Genomic DNA, 17,667 nt, shown 5'->3' on the forward strand with positions numbered 1-17,667 from the left:
AAATAAACAAATTGTCAAATATCTGTATTTGTATCCTTTAATCAATATGTTGGGAGATGCTTTTAGGCTATGTTTTAGCCACTGGTATACTCAAATCGGAGCTACATATTATCATCCAACATCTTGGTGTGGATTCACACATTTGGTTTTTAACAATTAAAATTGTAATCATTCAACCCAATTACAATTATCCAAATCCAATACATCGATTTGAAGTTTTACAAAACAAAGAGTGGAAAATGATAAAAAAGGGTAATGTAAAAATTTTTTCTACCCTGAATCTATTGTTAAAAAAAAAAAAAAAAACTGAAAACGATCTTTCTTTTCATTTCTTGTGTATTTTCTGTGAATTTCGCAGGCTAGGCAAGCATCTTAAAACGGAATATGGACAACCAAAAAACCGAAAAATATTTTGGCAATCTTTTTCATCAATCTGATCACCTCCCTGTGAACTTAAATGGCTCAGGTAAGTTTTACCTTCGTATATATAACAGAGCTGCTGCCATAGAAGAGCACTTAAACCGATCTCCAAAGAAACGCTCGAAATAAACAGATAGAAAAGAATAAGCCCCCTAGCAGACATTTGCACTGCAGAACTCTGCAAAGCAAAAATAACTTCCTTGAATGCACTCAATGCCAAATCACTGCTGCCGAAACCGTTCAAGTGGCCAAGTGATCTATACTTTAATGGTGGCCAGATATGCCACCCTGCATATGCAGACATGATTGAAACATAGATTGTACTGAAAACAGCAGAAAAAAGGAAGGCGATGAAGTGCCGGTGATTTGCTGCACCAACACAATTCCCTATCTGTGTCATATCACAAAGCAAATAGTTGATGTCAAAATCTTAGCTATTTAATCCTGGAAATTGCCCAGAGTTGCTTCTTTTACGAGCATTAAATAGACTGGATATAAACATTAAAAAGATGGACAACATTATCACTTCACAATAAGCAAGCCAGCATCCAAGTCCAAAAACCATAACATTAACCATTCACCATATCGGTGAACTATAAAGCCCAAACAAAAGAAGGGTTTTATTGTGTAGCTTAAATACCAATTTCGGTATTAAACACTATCAATTCAATAAATAATTAAATATTAGTTCAGGAAGTTAAGGGCAGGATTCTATCTTCTCAAAAATTAGCAGTGATCACCCATAAAAGCTGACCTATGGACATAAGACATAATGGAGGATACACATATCAGAATGAAGAAAACATCAAGGAAGACATGAAAACAGAATATAAAAGAAGGCCTTGCTTTCACTTGTCTTAACTGAGAAATAGTGCTACACAGAGGGAAAAAGCTCTGTGAGTTTTTGCATTTACATATACAAACTTTAAAAAGATAAGAAAGTTATTACTAGTATTTTATATTCATTCATTTATCTTTTGCAAATTTGTCAACCTTGTATATCAAAGTTTCAGTGGGAGCAAAATTTTCATGCTACTTGCTTGAAATCACTTTAGAATGAAGCTAATGGAATTAGTTTATTTGTCTGTCCTCTTTTTTTTTTTTTTTTTTATCTATTTCCTTGGAAAACTTTTAATTGCATAATCCATATCTCTATGTTTCTAAAAAAGTTACAATTCAATAAACATAAAGAACAATAGAAAAGTAGTGATTATTTATTTCATCGAGATTTTTCTCCTACTAGTCAATTTTCTTGTTAATTATTAATTGTAGACAAGATTAATGATCTTCCCTTCCCATGTCAAAATGAAGCACAGTATTTTCATGAGTTTTGAAAGCCTTACTCCTAGATGTAATCAATGAACAAAAACAACTTCATAAATACAGAAAACATGGCAATGATGCTATTATACCGCAATAATAATATCAAATACTCCATAAAACCTTCTCATTTATCAGACATCTTGCATCAACACTTTAGAAAATAACTTACCCCTGGCAGTGTAAAGTATTTTAAGACTGAAATTATGCTTAATACTTACAAAAGGACAGTGATGATCCATGTCCAATACACATATTCCACATGAACGGCAGTGATGTGATCTCGGTGATTTCGGCTTTGAACAATAGTGGCAGAAGGTATAGTTTTCAAGGTCACCTTTCCCTACAACTGGATAGCTACCCCACAATATGATTGGCGGTCTGCCGGCACATCGGAATGCTGCTAAACTGAAGGTAGAAACAGTAGTTGAAGCCAAGATCATTGTTAAGACGGAATGAACAATCCCACAGGTATAGCTGACAGAGAAAACAACAGGATACACCGCCCAGATCCCCCCACCTGCATTTTCATATCAACATATCAAGATGAGAAATATAAAGCTTCATGAAACATTAGATAATGCAACTTAGTAACTAGATTAAAAGAGACAAATGTGGTGCTAAAGACTATTAATCAAAATGAATACACAAATTCAAAAATCGCAAAAGCAACAACTATGAGGAGATCTTTAATAAAAATTCTTCTAATATAAAGTTTCCATTTTTGAGTGACAGGCAAATATGAGGCTAAATATTGATGCAGGCATCTGAGATCTACCATTAATCTTCTTTATGCAAAAGTTTCAACAATCTTCTTTGGTTAATGACTAATCTAATACAATACCACAGTAAAAAATCTTAAACATTCATTCTGCACTCTACTGTTGCCAACAAAAGCTTATAAGCAGATGATTTTCCAATGTTAACCTTAAAAACTCCACTTTGGTATAACTATTTTCACATAATATTCAAGTTTGAGAATTATGAGGTTTAGATTAAACATAACCAAATACAAGGGATGATTTAGAAACTAAATGCAGAACTTCAGGGTATCAATTGTAATTTCTTAGACTTACTCAAACCATGGATTAGCACAAGTCTACACTAAAACTAGTACCTTTAAGTGAATATAACGCAATAATTAAGAAAAATGCTCCCAAAACCTCTCTAGCTAAAACTTATTTAACCTTACATTTACATAACTCATACACATAGCAAAAGGTGATGCATTGAGCCAACTCAAAATGTAGAGATGAGTTGCAAAAGAAAATCTACAGTTTTGTACAAACAAATTCGTGAAACATATTTTAAAGGGTATAAGCAATAATTCCAAAAGGTGAATTATTGGTCTAGCTAATTGTTAAAGTAAAAGGGGGCAAAGCAAGGTGAAGCAGCGTTTCAACTTTTACATAAACCACAAGGAGTGAGAGAGAGAGAGAGAGAGAGAGAGAGAGAGAGAGAGAGAGAGAGAGAGAGCATACATATTACAAAGAGCATAAATATGAAGAGAATACAAACAAAGCACCGATCACGCAAGCGCCTCCACCAAAGACACTTGGTTTCAGGTTTATTAACATTTTGATTTGTTATGGCTCCACACCAACCACACTTGAAAACTGGTGCGTAAGTTGGAAGAAGGAGGCGCAATCCACAACCCCAGCATGTAGTCTCATGATCCTCAGAGACTGTTGTTACAAAATGTTCCTACATTTCAAATAGTTCAAGTAAAAAACACCGTTTAGTTTTCTTCAGTCAGCCATTAAGGAAATCTGCTTTTTCATTGCAAATTTTCACAGCAAAATTGCACATCCAAAAACAGTAAGGGAAAACTTCAAACGATTTAATCTCCTTGTCATAACTTTAATATTTAATTGAACAACATTATCTGAAAACAAGCTCAAAAGAAGGATTTCAAGACATATCTTACTAAGGTAGTTGGCTATCTTATTCCATGAAAATTGCATTTCTAGGCAATAACATCTTCTAGATTGCAAGTGACACACAATTTGAATTGTGCGATTGAATACAGAATCTTAAGTGGTCAAACTTAATTCCAGTAGCAAAGTTTTTTTTGACGAAATTAATTTTGACTAATTTTCACCAAACTTTTATGGAACTTACTATGTTTGAATTAAACCCTACAAATGAACAAACAACACATTTAAACATAAGTAAATTTCATTCGCCAAGCAATCCAAAGTAAATAAAAAAAAAATACAGGAATCCTATATATCCAGCATAGTTATATATACAAAAATAAATAAATAAATTTTCAAAAGGTAAACAGAATAAAAAATAGATAAAGAGAAATGAATAACGATAAGAAATGGGAGGATAAATGTTACAGCTATGGCAAGGATAGGATGAAAGGAAGAAGAAGAAGAAATTAAAGTAGAGAATAATAAGAAAAGAAGAATGGAACTGACCATGCCCGACTCAGCCATATTCTTCGGGCTTTTGGAATGAAAATTTTTTCTTTATTTCAGCCAGGCCTGGGTCTTGTTCATTGTTAACTGGAAACAAACATTTGAAAATTATTCCATTTGGATTTTGGCGATTAAAAAAAAAAAAAACAATTTCGTGGAATTTGTTTTCAACTTCAGTTTCGGTTTCATGGGCCTGGCCCATTTTTAGGACCCAACTTGTTCTGGCCGTTGGCCAGATTGCTCTTTAGCTTTCTTAATAGGCCCAAAAGTAATCAATTTACGTGTGTGTGTGTGTATATATATACATATATATTTAACTAGCAATTTTTAAACAGATTAATTAATAGGATGATATATACCCCTAAAGTATAATTAAAAAATTTTAAAAATAAAATATGTAACATTTTAATTTCGTTTGTGAAATTAAAAAGTTCTTTTAGTTAATATATCTTAAAATGAACTCATATATATATATATATATATTTATTGGATTACATGATAAGAAATAGTTTCTATGATCTTAGAAATCCGTCTAAACCATTTTAAGATTCAAACTTAATTTAACGCTTATTTATGTCACTTTGTAGTTTGGGCATAGTGAGAGCACCCCATATTAACAATTATAAGATCCCTGGATCATATATACAATGTTGATATATGAATTCAAAGCCCAAATTGACCAACATCAACTCTAGCATTCATGGGGAAACCAATTATGAAATGAGAACTGCTTCTTTTGTTAACCATCAATAGACCTGCAATTTTCAAAACAAACATCAAATGCCACAGCAAGCATGGGAGCAATAAAATGGAAAGGGGCCTTGCAGGGAGGGAGAGAATGAGAGGAAGCAAGACTAACTCACATGGTGGTTGCTGCAGCTCCAGAAAACAATAATAAGCTCATTTGCTCCTCCAACAGCCTCTTCTTGGCTGCTTTGCTTTGACAGTTGAAAGAAAATAAGACGAAAGCATACGGTCTAAGAGTTCCAACAGATAAAAAGGGAAAATGCAAATTCAATTCAAGTGTTCAACAAGTATTCAATCCCCATATGCTGGATAAAAGATTACACTGAAAATAGGATACAAGTCAGCTCATAGACGTACATTTGTTAAGGAGAAAATTAATGTACTACTTATATTCAGAGTGAAGTATAAAACTAATAGAATAACTAAAGCCATCGACACCATGCATACTTACGAAAGCAAAACTTAGAAAAGAAACATCATACTTGTTCTGTTTGAATGTAATTCAAGACCCAATCCAACAAAGTCTCAGTTACACTCTAGTTGCTAGGAACCAGCTGAGAGAGAACAAGGAACTAGTTGCTGAAGATTATAAGTTATAATTCAGCAAATACGTTCAAGAAAGAAAGAACACACCAGTCTGCAGGTAGCAAATGACTTATATCAAATATAACTGCTGTGAAATGCTTATATTTGTTTTTTCTTCTTAAAAGCTGAGAAGCATGAGCATTTTTTTACATCTCCCACGATAAATTTGTCCAAGGAATTCAATGGTGGTAGCAACCATTCTGATAGATATAGAGAGATATTTTGACGCTCATCACTGACAAAACCATCTTCTGTAACATAGTAAGAACAACTTAGATGCATATTGAGCATTAAGAAATAAAGTAACTGCAAGCATAAAGATGCCAAACAAATTAGCAACCTTCAATATTAAAAAGAAAAATCTGGACCTGTAGAGCGAATGAAGATCCTATGTGTAACAAAGGACTGCAACAACCAGAATGAATTATTAATTAATATGTTATAAAGTTCATTGTCAAAACATTATTAGAATAGTCAGCTAGGACAAACTCTACACTAGTCATATTTGAAGAACAATACATACTTTTGTTACATGAATACCTCATATGCCTACACTAAATTTGATTTAACAAACAAAAGATGGTGGCTCCATGTATGTCTTAAACATACTTTATAGATATCAATTTAATACTTCACTGCATGTCATACCTCAGAATATCCGTTGCAGACCATTTTTGGTAATTCCTGTGAAAAAGATTAATCGATACCTTTTAACTCTACTAGGAAAAAGGCTTCCATCAGGGAATAGAAGTATATCTGTGATAACATTAAAGGTTCTGAAAAGCACTTATCTAATCACTAAATAGCATTAGATATTTTAAACAGTGATGCATGCTCTTGATATTAAAAAAAAAAAAAAAGAGCATAGGGAACCATAAAAGGTAAAGAACTGAGGTGGAAACTACAATCCAATTAGCCACATCACAAATACCAGGAATTTTCGAGCATTCCATCTTTTTAGCCCAACCTATGGAGCAATTCAAACCTATAACTATACAAGGAACACAAGTATCTAAGGAAACAAGGTAAAGATCCCTAGTTATTTGTCATCTCACTTTCATAATCTGCACGATTAGCCCATTCTTATCCATTGTTCCATTAGGCTTAGACATGAAGGGGAGTACTACCTGGTGTTACATACTTAGATCCAGATTAGTTAAGAGAACTATAAACTACAGATTGAATCAGCTAATTTTCTGCAGTCATAATTAGTTGAGATGAAAATTATGACATCTGAAACATTACAACATAGATTTGTTGAAAATAACTTCCAGTAACAGATGCACGTCCAAAGTATAAGATCATTGCATGGTATTCTGCCAGCTGCTAGACAGTAGACATATGAAGCTGCCAACTGCATAAAAATCCTTGCACAAGTATCAGGGAACCTACCATCTTAAGTCATTCATTGAATAACTGTTGCCTAAGATGGCTGCTGTTGTAGCCATGACAAGCATGGGATGCACCAATAGGAGCTTTCTAATCTCCTGCACTACAGTTTCTGACACACTTTGGAGATGCAAGCTTTTCCTACACGTCAATCAAGAATGAAATTAGAAACCAAAATTTTCTTTATTGCATATTTACACCTTTATAAATATGAGTTTATTTGTGTGTGTGTTGTGTAGCTATTAAACAAAAAGAAACAATTAGTTAAAAAAAGTGAGAAAAAATGACAGGATCTGATCCTGGGGAAGAACTAAATAAATACAAAAATTAATAAAACTAAATAAAGAATAAACTATAAATATGTACCACAAAGAGAAGACTAGGACAATCCAGAACTATATACCAGATTGGCAAACTAAAGATAAGTTTGGAAAAACAAAACTAACTGTTAAACAGTTTCTTTCTACAACTTATGAGAGGAAATGATTAAAAAAATTGAGAGACATATCCAAAAGATTGCTGGAAAACTGTAGGAACAGATATTCAAATAGTTACCTATTATCCCCCTCAATTGAAAAAAACGACGAACCACGATCTACCCAGTGAAATGCTCCACTGCTGATGACAATTTATGCACATCGGAGGCGATGGAGTTAGGTGATCCTATCTGCTATTTTAATTTCGAAGGATTTTACATTAGATTCTTTCACTCTCCTTCTCAAAAATAACTCAGATTTCCATTCATTAACCCACTATATTTCCCTTGTTAAATTTTGGTATTTATACCCACTTCTTCAATGAATTTCAGGCACCCTCGATAATATCACCTTGGCTATTCTGCTCAGGAAACACTTTTAGATATAATTTTTCACTAACTGCTGACAGTATCAAAATCTGGATACGCTTGAGCTTTTATAAGCAGGTTCTTTTCTTTTTGGAAAACTATTCGCCAAAATAATTTCATCAATTAGATCAGTTATTGGAAGGAGATCTTTGTCATTGAATTATTGGAATTACTGAATCCACTAATGCTCTCCCCTAAAACCATCACAAACTATATTCATCAAAGAGATATTCCCAAACTCATCAAACTATCGGTACTAGTCAACAATTTCTAGCTGTTACATCAACAATATACATCTACAACCAAAAGAAAATAAAAGGTAACCAAGGTAAAGGTTGCAATTAAAGGGATCAATCAGAAACCTGTCAATCAACAGGAAATGAACATTAACACCATGTGCTTCCCTTTCCTTTTGAACTCAATAATGTAATGTCTGTCATCCAGCAAATTACTCTAATTAAAAAAAGATTAAAAACCACCAAATAAATAAATCTTCCTTACCAAGGTACAAATCTAGACCAGTATAAAGAGATGTCTGACAAGGTCTTTGCGCCAACTCGGACACTCTGAAAATTTTAAAGTGTTGGTTTCTCACTTGGACAATCTACTCTCTTCTCTACCTTGCAAGTTAAAGGTTGAATTGTTTCTATAGTTTTACCCTTATTCATCTCCTCATCAAAAGAAAACAGTGCATTACTTCACTCAGACAAGCACTTTTTTTGCACCTTGTGCCTTGGGCAATTAAGGAAAATTTCGGTCCTCACCTTGAGAGTGGCAAGAAATTCAGAACTATCATAACAGCGGATGTGCAAAATCCGTCTCATTCATAATCCATACAATTCCTCAGTGTAAAGTTTCATTGTTGCATTTTGAGCTTCAGACTCCGTTTTCTGACAATCTACTTTACTGCTTGATCCTAGACATATATGAACCAAACTTTAGTAAAAGAAAAGTTGGAAGTGAAACTGGTAACTTTCATAAAAAATTAAACTTACGATTGGCTGCTTCCATGATTTGATGGTTCAGCAATTCCGAAAACCGCAAAATGTCAAAGCGACAATCCAAGTCAAGGAACATTGCAAAATGCCCCAATCCACCGTACTTGACCCCTTTCCACTGCTTGGGAAGGATGCAAGTGAAGGCAGCCTGGATTAAGATGTGGGCTTTGGGTTTGGGCAGAAGAAGAAGGACCTAAAAGTTCAACAATATTGCCGACGAGTAGAGGAACACAGTGAAGAGGGTGAAGAAGAAAGAAAGGGCGCTTCGTTAGAACCCTGTCCAACATTTCTCTTGCACTCTCGCCGTCATCGAGCCAAGCTTCGGAACCCATCAGGTTTGAAGGTTCAAAACTATCACTTTCTTTAGGAATTATTAAGGTTGCAGTGCAATGTTCATGCATAACCCAGTCGTAACATGGAGGAGGTAGCTAGCTACAGAAACTATCGTTTCATTGTTTCATTCACACTCTTGCAGAGATGGGTCAATATTTTGATTCGAGGTCCATATCCATTTGGGAAACTGTCAATCTCATTCTCAGCCCAAATTCATGCTCAAGTTTCAGATCGGATTGGGTCAGGTATATTCATGCTATTGACGGTTTCGAAAACATATTGGGTTGAGTTGAGTTTGGACGGATAACACAATCCAACCTGATTTTCGTTGATTGAAATGAGACCTATCCATTGATCATCCTCGGGGTTAAGGTCGTTTGGTTACGTCCATTGTGAAAATCAACTTCTGATCTTAAAAGACGTCTTTCATAAAAACAAAATATGCCAAAACCACCATGAACCTTTCGTTAAGTCCTGTTAAGTGTTAAACTTCTTATCTGTCCGAAACTATATCATGGCAACTTGAACTGAAAACCATAGGATGTAACTAACACCGTGTATATAATCAGTTCATGTTCTGAAGAGCAAGGGCATCTTCGGAGCTGGCATTGCCCCTTGATACGTCCAAAAGCAAGTAACCAACTTGAAAGTTCTGTATTTTCCAGGTTTCATCATTTCATCAAACTTTATCTTCTTAATCAATCAACTCCAATTTTGATCCAAAACCCGAATCCCACAATCAGCTTGTTTGCTTGATTTGGGCTGTCCAATTAAGATTCCAGGTCCTTTCAATTTTCATTCATGATTCAAGAAAGATATAGAAAAGAAAAAAAAACAATGTCTGTGGCGTTTCCAGGATCAAATGACATGAAAGAAAGAGCCAACAATCAGGATAACCACAAATATCAATATTGCGTCTGAGCCATTATGCCAAGAGGAACCAATCATCCCCCAGAATTGGTAATAGACGCTTTTCCTAATTACCCATTAATCAAAAACTGAAATCACAAACCAAAATTAAATTTTTTTTTAAAAGAAAAGGGATTTAGAGCTCAGTGGAAGGAGAAGTCGTTTAGAAAAGAGGGCTCACGGCAAATCTCTCGAAAGAAAGATCCAAATCCACTGCCCATCAACACTTTTAAGTGTTTTCATCTCATCATAGCATAAATTAAATCCCTTTTTTCATGTTTTGTTAAAATTAAGTTAAAAAAATAAAAATTCAAAACAAAAATTGATGCACTATGAGATAAGGCCTCAGTGTGTGTAACAATCAGATCATTGACTATAAAATCTCACTGAAATCCGCTAAGATAAATGAATTATCATCATTAGCCTCATTATTCAACAAATCCCATCCCGGCCCAGAAAATAAAAAGAACAAAAAAAGAAGAATAAAGAAGGGTACTCAGACAGCCAAGGGTTAGTCTTCAACTTCTGGGAGTGAAACCCAGATCAGAAACTCTAGTCCACAAATAATTGCTTCATCACGGCACTCTTCTTTCTATTTTTCAGGAAAAAAAAAAAGAAACGAGAGAAAGAATGAAAAACCCAAGAAATCTTGAATATTTTATAGAGTAAATAGAGCCTAAGAGAAGATGAAGAACTGAAATTATTGAAACCTCTTGTTTCAAACACAAATTTATAGAGAGCGGAAATTAGGGTTTCTCAAAGAGTTTGTGTTGGGCTAGGGTTAATGTTTGAGTGACTTGAGTTTGAGTGTTCGGTCGGCGGCTGAAAGACTGAAACTTGGAGATGGACCTGAACCTAGTTTAAAGTTTTTGGATCATAATTATAATGGCCCAATTGGGATGGATTGAAAGTATTGGGCAACTATTTCTTTTAAGAATGGGCAATTTTTTTTTTTTTAAATCAAATGTTCAACTTGCTATAATTTTGATGTTTATATGAAGTGATTAATTTTTTTCCACAAGAAAATTTTTTTCATTTATTGAATCAATCAGAATCTTACACCACCATAACCACTAAACAAAAATAACATGCCCTACTAAACTTAAAAAGCGATTGATTAGATTAGGCTAATTGAATTTAATTGGATCATTTTCGATTAAAAAGGAAATTTAAATAATTTTGAGTTGAATTATTTTAAGTTTAAATTATTAAATTTTAAAATTAAATTAATTTAAGTTTAAACTAATTTTTAGATAATTGGAAATTGAATATGAGTAATAGATTTTATTTGTTAATTTTTTTTATTAAATTAAATTGAATCGAATTTATATTTAAATAAATTAGATGAGTTTTTTTTCTTCAGATTAGCTTTACAATTTTATATACACCTTAAAATTTTATATATTCATAAAATTTTCTCAAATTAAAATGAAAATTATTGCAAGTTGTATATATCCAAAAACAATTAGAGTTTCAAATTGTTGTACAAACCAATAAAAGTTTGTAGCATAACTATCTTGTTCAATGTATTTGAGTTGTATTTGTCAGAAATTACATACTATGAGGTATCTATCCTTTTCTTTCCCTTTATGCAAATACAGAAGCATCCTTGTTTTATTTGGACAAGAATGCACTTGGATGTTAGTCTCCATGGTAAATGCATTTGTCTATTTATTCAATTTATTTCGAAGTCTCTTTCTTTAAATCTTATGTCATCAATATTTTTATTTATCTTTAAATTCAAAATTTAATTAAATTAGTTCATACCGATATATTAAAGTTAATATCAAATATTGATTCGAATTTTAATATATATAATAAATTATTTTTTATAATTTTAAAACACGAATCTCTTTTACAAAAAAAAAAAATTATTCATACTCTTTAAAAAGTGAGCCACACTCCATCGAAACTGACCCAAAAACTACTTCTTCCCAAGCAAGTCTAACAAAATGGAATACATGCACCTTAGCCTTTAAGATTACAGCTGATTCAAAGTTAGAAAAAGAAACAAAAATCCAGTTGAAGGTATCTGTCTGTATGAGAAATTAAAAATTACACCTGCCTGCCGACAATGAACCAGGACAGAGCCATCGATGCTTTAACGCAAGTAACCTAGCGCCATAGATAGAGGGGACCAAGCTTCTCTTGCATGTTTACATTGCACACGCTATAACGCTGGGACGACGATTAACTATCATTATATTGCTGCCGTTCTTCAATTAGCGGCTAGCCAACAATGTTTGACATGAAGGAAGATCACGTGAGTAAACTTTTTCTTAAAAAACACCCAATATTATTAATTATTGTGTATTGATCTCAATTATTATGTTAAAGCAAATTAATTATTAATATTAATTATTCAACAATCCAATATAATAGATGAAGATGTGATTGTATTGAGCTCAATTACAAAAAAGAACAGGAAAAAGAAAGAAAAATAATGTGAGCTCAATTATTATCAACATGACAATGATGACTGCCCACATACAGAACAAAAGAGTACCAAATTAACCCACACCAATGAAATTCCTATACGGTTTGAAGGAACCAAAAGAAGTTCTCTTCAGCTGCTTTATTCCCTTCACCACAGTCCTACATGAATAAATAAAATGTTACTGAAACAAAGAAAAAGAAAGAAAAAGCAAAAGCAAAACTCTTTTTAACTGTTGACAAATGCACATTGCTTCCTAATCTGGCCTGCTGATCCTGTCTTAACATTAATCCGACCCATTTTCTCCATAGACTTGGCAAACTCATCATAGAAAAATTTTTGGGGACTGGAAAGGAGTTGTTTGATGAGAACCAAGCTAGTTGAGTTTGTAGTTAGGGCAGCATCGGATTGGAAAAGGCCCCTTCTTTTGGTTAAGAGAGTGTAGTAGCTAAGATCAAAGGTGTTACGACTTCCAGGGTCCATCTCAACTTTTGTGGTGTTGTCATTGGGTGTTTTGCACTTGTTTGCCTTGAGATTGGCTGCGTATTCACCGTCAAGCGTTGGGTCGACGCCACCGGGGCCGGTGGAATTGTACAATCGGCGTGAAAACGCTGGGCAATGAGATAAGCCAATGGTGTGAGCACCTGAAACAATTCAACAAAGCAGATGATATTAATGTTGAATATTGTGGAATCAGAACAAGATGTTCATATTACTGATTACTTAATATACCAGATAGCAGAACCAAGTCCGTTGCATCAAGTCCTTGGTTATTGAAGAGTCTAAGGAGGGTAGTGAAGTTGTTGAATGGTCCTGGAATGTTGTTATTTGCTTCAGTGACATTTGAGATCACCCCATCTCTTCGTCCTGTTGGAACTTTCCAAAATGGACCTCCCTGTTCGAAATCAAATTGAATAGCAGTTGTTACCCTTTTAGTACTTCTCTTATGGTAAAAAATGATGAAATCCAGGTAATTGTTAATTTCGGGTAATGATTTACTTACTATGGTTACAACAGAGTCCCTTGCAATCAAAGTAAGGATATCAGCACAAGAGACAATGCCAGGGCATTCAGCTTCAACGAGGCTCTTCACTCTATCAATGAAATCAAAACCCCTGATAGTTTGATTTGGAACAGCATTCTTTTCCCCGGAGGTGACGTTTAGAAGCAGAGATGCATCACAGCCCTGAAAAAAGCAAATTTTCATTCTTAGTCCTTGGATTCTACTTGACAATATTCTACGGTAGCTAGTTCAGAGAAACAGCCGAAAAAAAATAGCTAGAAGTTTGATCAGAAGAATATACCCTGACAAAGCAATCGTGGAAGTGCATTCGGATGAAGGAAGCTGCCAATGATGGGGCATTAGGGATGTGCTCTTTAACGTAGTCTTGCACAATCTTCTCAGCTTTAGGACAGCTCTGAGCATAAAAATTCATCTGTAATTGAGCATTAGTTGAGCCTATAAATGCTAAAAGACCAACGACAATAATCCCCAGAAAGCCTTTTCCTGCCATCTTTGACAGAATTTGTAAAAATGTTGGCTCACTTCCTGTTCTGGTTCTATGACAAAACTCCTTTGAAAGAAAGCAAAGTTGATGTTGTCAAGATTGGGAATCAAGGGATGTTTTATAGACGTTGATTTGAACTAATACAAAAACAAAAAAAATCTTAAGATCTACTAATACATAGTTTAATCAAAAGCATGAAATAAAAAACGTGATTAGTTATGCCTGTCCCTCACCAGTCTAAGAACAATGACATAGGATTCACAGTGTAAAATCAAGGGTGGTCGCATTTTATCCAAATAAACAATTATACGGATATTAAGCTTATGTTTGTCCATGTGAATCAAAGTTTTAATTTGATTATAATTAATCTTAATTACCGTTGTAATTAGTATACGTGGCGGCTAACCAAGTTACGGATGCAGATTTGGTGGATTTTGCTCCAACCATGTGAGATAAGAACAAGATGGTAGAGTAGAATAAGATCCACTGGTTCACCTGCTCGATGTCTATGATGTCATATACGTTTAGCCTTTTGAGCTGTCGTCTACTATTCTGTTCAATAATTTGGCACCTTCTGCCACTTTTTTATAGCCGACAGTAGATGGGGTTAAGAAACGTACAACTTGGATTCATCGCGAATAAAGTTGGTCAACATGTTGGAATGTGGGTAATAATATCTACTTCATGCATATGCCTTTTAACATGAAAAGAAACAACCGATAGATGTTGGTTTAAATGACAAAAAAATTTACTTTTTTTTTATTGTTAATGAAAAAATAATTTTTTATGAATTTATCAGATTCAACATAGATAATTTTTTTTTTAAACCGGCTGAAGTTGATATCTTACTGCTCAATAAAAAGGAAAAAGAAAAAGATATACAATCGAATAAACAAGTTTTCAATTGGAAAAAAGGACCATCAATTATGATCTCATGAATTTTTATTGCAGTGCAATTTATTTTGGAACATTTCTTAGAGCATATGCTGCATATACAAACAATATAGTGTTAGGTTGAGGAAGGGAGCCAATTCTAACAAAAATTCAACAAAAATAGGAATTAAAGAAAGCTACAATTTTACATTATACCATTTCTAGAGATGAGAATAGAGAATCTTTAGTTGTGGATGTCTTTTGTGTTTTAGCTGGCAAGAAACGTAAGAAATAATTCCTCTTCCACACTTTATGTGCATCATTTATCATATTGAGCTATATCATATATATTAAAAAGTAGTAAAGATAGTATTTAAAAAAAAAGTAGTAAAGATAAATATATATGAGATTGGGTTGAAGTTATAACCGTTGAAATAAGATTAGGCTGAAGTTATACTCACTGATCGATTGATATATGTTTTTCTTATACAAAGAATTGAATTCGAATCTTTTTTATTTTTAATATATTAAAAATAAAATTATAAATACGTAATAAATTATATTTTGTCGACGTATTACATTAGATATATATATATTTTATTTCATTTAACGCAGAACTTAATATAAAAGATGTAAAAATCTTGAAGAAATTATGTAGATTGGAGTTTACCACTAATTAATAATATGATAAACATATGATTCAAGCCATATCCATCGGGTTTAAATTATTATTTTTTAAAATTTTGGAATAATAATATTTATCATGTTCAATCGACAATGGTGGAGCATGATCATTGCAAACTTGACATGGAGAACATATCAAGGGGCCTAAGCAAGGAGACGCACATGGAAAGGAAGCTTCATGTTCTCTTCATTATTTGAGTTTCTCCCCCTTTTTGGCATTGGCTTTTGGCTGTCATAATCATATAAATTTATCTTGATGATTTAGTTGTTACCTTATTCTACTACTAGCTACTAGCTAGTATTTACATTTTTTTTTTAAAGTGAAAAAAAGATGAAAGTTTGTTTAAAATATATTACATTTCATAAGCATTGGATGAATTTTAATTTTCATTAATAACAAAAATTGTAGTATTTTTTGGATGAATGATAACGCAAATTGCATTATTAGTTTTACTTAGAAGAAGAATTATATAATTAACTTTGGTAATTATAATTAATTTCAATTATTTTTTATTAATTAAATATCATTTATGTCCGCAAAAGATTAAAGACATAGAAAAATAAATCTAAAAAATGATAAATAATAATAATAAATTATACAATAAAATTAACCGATGTGCTATTCATGGATTGTGTTGCTTTGATTTATTTTGTACATAATATATTTTTGAGTTCGAACTTCGATCCTAATTCGGAAAAAAAAAATTTGAAAGTCCCTTCTCTATGTTACAATCTAGGAAAGAAAAAGGTGGCTACTTTATTTCTTTTTTAATTAATAACTTGCAGCTGAAAGCTATTTGTTTCTTAAATATAACAAATCCCCTAAACCTTTTTTTATCCTTTCCTTTTTTTCGAAGATAGAATCTCGAAAACTTTAATTTTGGAATCAAATACACATGGGCAATGACTAGTTGAGTGCAAGAAATAAAAGTTTAATTCAGTTGAATTACACAATTTACTTTTTAGATGTAATACCCAATAAATTTGAATTTAAATATTAATATTTAATAATTTTTTATTTTTAAATTATAATTTTTTTATAAAAAAATCGGCTAATTAAATATAAAATTAGGACACTTTATTTTATCAAATCATAGGAGCATCTAAATGATCATATATACTAATTTCCAATGAAAATCTTGTCCATTTCTTTTTTAAAAAATTTCTTTTATATCTCCTATTGGTCGGCAAAAGCTATGTAAGTTCAATAAAAATAAAGTTGAAAATCAGAACCCCTAAATTATTAGAGTTCATTAATAAGGAAATTGATTTTTTTTATAATACAATCATATATATTCTCAAATTTTGTCTGATTTTATCTTTGATAATAGGTGAAATGCAATAATTAAAAATAATAATTGTGTATAGTTTGATCAACAACTATTGAACAATTAAATTTTTATCATAATTTTTTATAATAAAAATATTTATAATTTGTTTGAATTATTTAAAATTTTGTATATTTTATTTATTTAACAAGATTTATAAAAATTAAATATTTTTTGAATTAATAAATTTTAATTAAAAAACTTTACCTAATCTTGCCCTTATCCATCATTACTATACATAGATGGTACGAATATTAATATTTTTACAAAAAAATTATAATTTCAGGATTATTAATTGAATATTATGTTTTAAATGTAATTATATAAATTAATTAAATTAAATTTTGAGGATTATTTTTGTTCATTAATTATAAAAGAACAAACTAACCGAAAGACATCTATCTCAAAACTAAATTAGTGTTCCCTAAGCCCGAGAAGAATCAACTTGAGTCCTTTTTTCCTCCCTAAGCGGGAAAAAGAAAGAGTAATTAATTACAACACGACAAAGAAAGAAATAGTTGTATGCTCCTGTAGCCTACTATTCTAATTAATAATATGTTCAAAAGAAAACAAAAGAAAAGTCATGGATGTTCAAAAGAAAACAAAAGAAAAGTCATGGTTAACCAGCTGCCTTCAATGACAACCGATAAGTCTAGTCATTGTCGGCTTTGCTCCTTCTTTTTTTTTTTTTTTTTTTTTAAAGCAATTTATTAGGCTTTACATAGTTTGATAGGCTTCAATTTGTTTGAGTGCCGTGGAAGAGGGAATTTTCCCCTTCTCATTGGTGACATTATTAATTAATTCAGTATGGACAATTGCATGTGCTGCTTGATTGGTTAACATTTAAAAAAAAATAGGTACATTAATTC

The 17,667-nt window shown here is 32.3% G+C and overlaps 2 protein-coding genes, 4 non-coding genes and 1 pseudogene across 8 annotated transcripts; all 7 read right to left on the reverse strand.

The window, feature by feature from the left end:
• Positions 1-141: 141 nt before the first annotated feature.
• On the reverse strand, positions 142-5,596 carry LOC111318182 (protein S-acyltransferase 11-like). Of its 2 annotated transcripts, XM_089755213.1 has the most exons (7): positions 5,396-5,596; positions 5,030-5,235; positions 4,774-4,921; positions 4,167-4,253; positions 3,222-3,444; positions 1,962-2,260; positions 142-811 (listed from the first exon to the last, which is right to left on the reverse strand). In XM_089755213.1, the coding sequence occupies exons 4-7, from the start codon at positions 4,182-4,184 to the stop codon at positions 326-328; spliced, it is 1,026 nt and encodes a 341-aa protein (XP_089611339.1). In that variant the 5' UTR covers positions 4,185-4,253; positions 4,774-4,921; positions 5,030-5,235; positions 5,396-5,596; the 3' UTR covers positions 142-325. The 2 variants fall into 2 exon arrangements, with proteins under 2 accessions (XP_089611339.1, XP_022776623.2); XM_022920888.2 differs by having other exon boundaries at positions 5,030-5,596.
• A 2,350-nt stretch (positions 5,597-7,946) lies between these two features.
• On the reverse strand, positions 7,947-10,934 carry LOC111318183 (DNA repair protein XRCC2 homolog; annotated as a pseudogene). The gene is made up of 3 exons (XR_016334047.1): positions 8,727-10,934; positions 8,496-8,647; positions 7,947-8,164 (listed from the first exon to the last, which is right to left on the reverse strand). The product of XR_016334047.1 is annotated as a DNA repair protein XRCC2 homolog (transcript).
• LOC149520191 (small nucleolar RNA snoR80) lies at positions 9,898-10,024 on the reverse strand. The gene has a single exon (XR_016335208.1). It is a non-coding gene; the product is annotated as a small nucleolar RNA snoR80 (small nucleolar RNA).
• Positions 10,110-10,228, reverse strand: LOC149520192 (small nucleolar RNA Z152/R70/R12). The gene has a single exon (XR_016335289.1). It is a non-coding gene; the product is annotated as a small nucleolar RNA Z152/R70/R12 (small nucleolar RNA).
• LOC149520193 (small nucleolar RNA R11/Z151) lies at positions 10,312-10,397 on the reverse strand. The gene has a single exon (XR_016335312.1). It is a non-coding gene; the product is annotated as a small nucleolar RNA R11/Z151 (small nucleolar RNA).
• On the reverse strand, positions 10,460-10,559 carry LOC149520194 (small nucleolar RNA Z157/R69/R10). The gene has a single exon (XR_016335286.1). It is a non-coding gene; the product is annotated as a small nucleolar RNA Z157/R69/R10 (small nucleolar RNA).
• A 1,468-nt stretch (positions 10,935-12,402) lies between the features above and the next one.
• LOC111317560 (peroxidase 3-like) lies at positions 12,403-14,032 on the reverse strand. Its single transcript, XM_022919994.2, has 4 exons — positions 13,710-14,032; positions 13,409-13,591; positions 13,138-13,300; positions 12,403-13,049 (listed from the first exon to the last, which is right to left on the reverse strand). Exons 1-4 carry the CDS (start codon positions 13,917-13,919, stop codon positions 12,634-12,636), a joined length of 972 nt encoding a protein of 323 aa, XP_022775729.2. The 5' UTR covers positions 13,920-14,032; the 3' UTR covers positions 12,403-12,633.
• Between the last annotated feature and the right edge of the window lie 3,635 nt (positions 14,033-17,667).

The sequence above is a fragment of the Durio zibethinus genome, chromosome 2, assembly GCF_047325235.1.
Source record: "Durio zibethinus cultivar Kanyao isolate XHJ-2024 chromosome 2, ASM4732523v1, whole genome shotgun sequence".
NCBI lineage: Eukaryota > Viridiplantae > Streptophyta > Magnoliopsida > Malvales > Malvaceae > Durio > Durio zibethinus.